This window comes from Buceros rhinoceros, unplaced genomic scaffold (assembly GCF_000710305.1).
Source record: "Buceros rhinoceros silvestris isolate BGI_N320 unplaced genomic scaffold, ASM71030v1 scaffold10525, whole genome shotgun sequence".
Lineage (NCBI taxonomy): Eukaryota > Metazoa > Chordata > Aves > Bucerotiformes > Bucerotidae > Buceros > Buceros rhinoceros.
In genome coordinates, this window is record NW_010412273.1 from 6,064 (window position 1) to 6,322 (window position 259).

General features: G+C 64.1%; 1 protein-coding gene across 1 annotated transcript in view; it reads left to right on the forward strand.

Annotated features, from left to right (window-relative positions):
* WSCD1 (WSC domain containing 1) overlaps nt 1–259 on the forward strand; it is an 18,258-nt gene that overhangs the window by 5,951 nt on the left and 12,048 nt on the right. Inside the window, exon 3 of the mRNA XM_010136330.1 lies at nt 70–254. Within this exon, the coding sequence (XP_010134632.1) occupies nt 70–254 (185 nt within the window). The remainder of the gene's footprint in view (nt 1–69; nt 255–259) is intronic.

The window sequence follows — 259 nt, forward strand, 5'->3', positions numbered from 1 at the left end:
CACCGTTAGGTAGAAATGCGGGGAGGGACGGGGTGCCTGTACATCAGCACCTGGTTTTGTTCCCTGCAGGGCTTACACCTACGCGGGCCTGGCGTACGGAGCAGAGTGCTACTGCGGGAACAGGCTCCCAGCCACCGCCTCGAAGCCCGAGGAGTGCAACAGCGAGTGCAAGGGGGAGAAGGGCTCACTCTGCGGAGGGGTGGACCGGCTCTCTGTCTACAGGGTGGAGGAGCTGCAGGCAGGAGCCAGGCGACGTAAG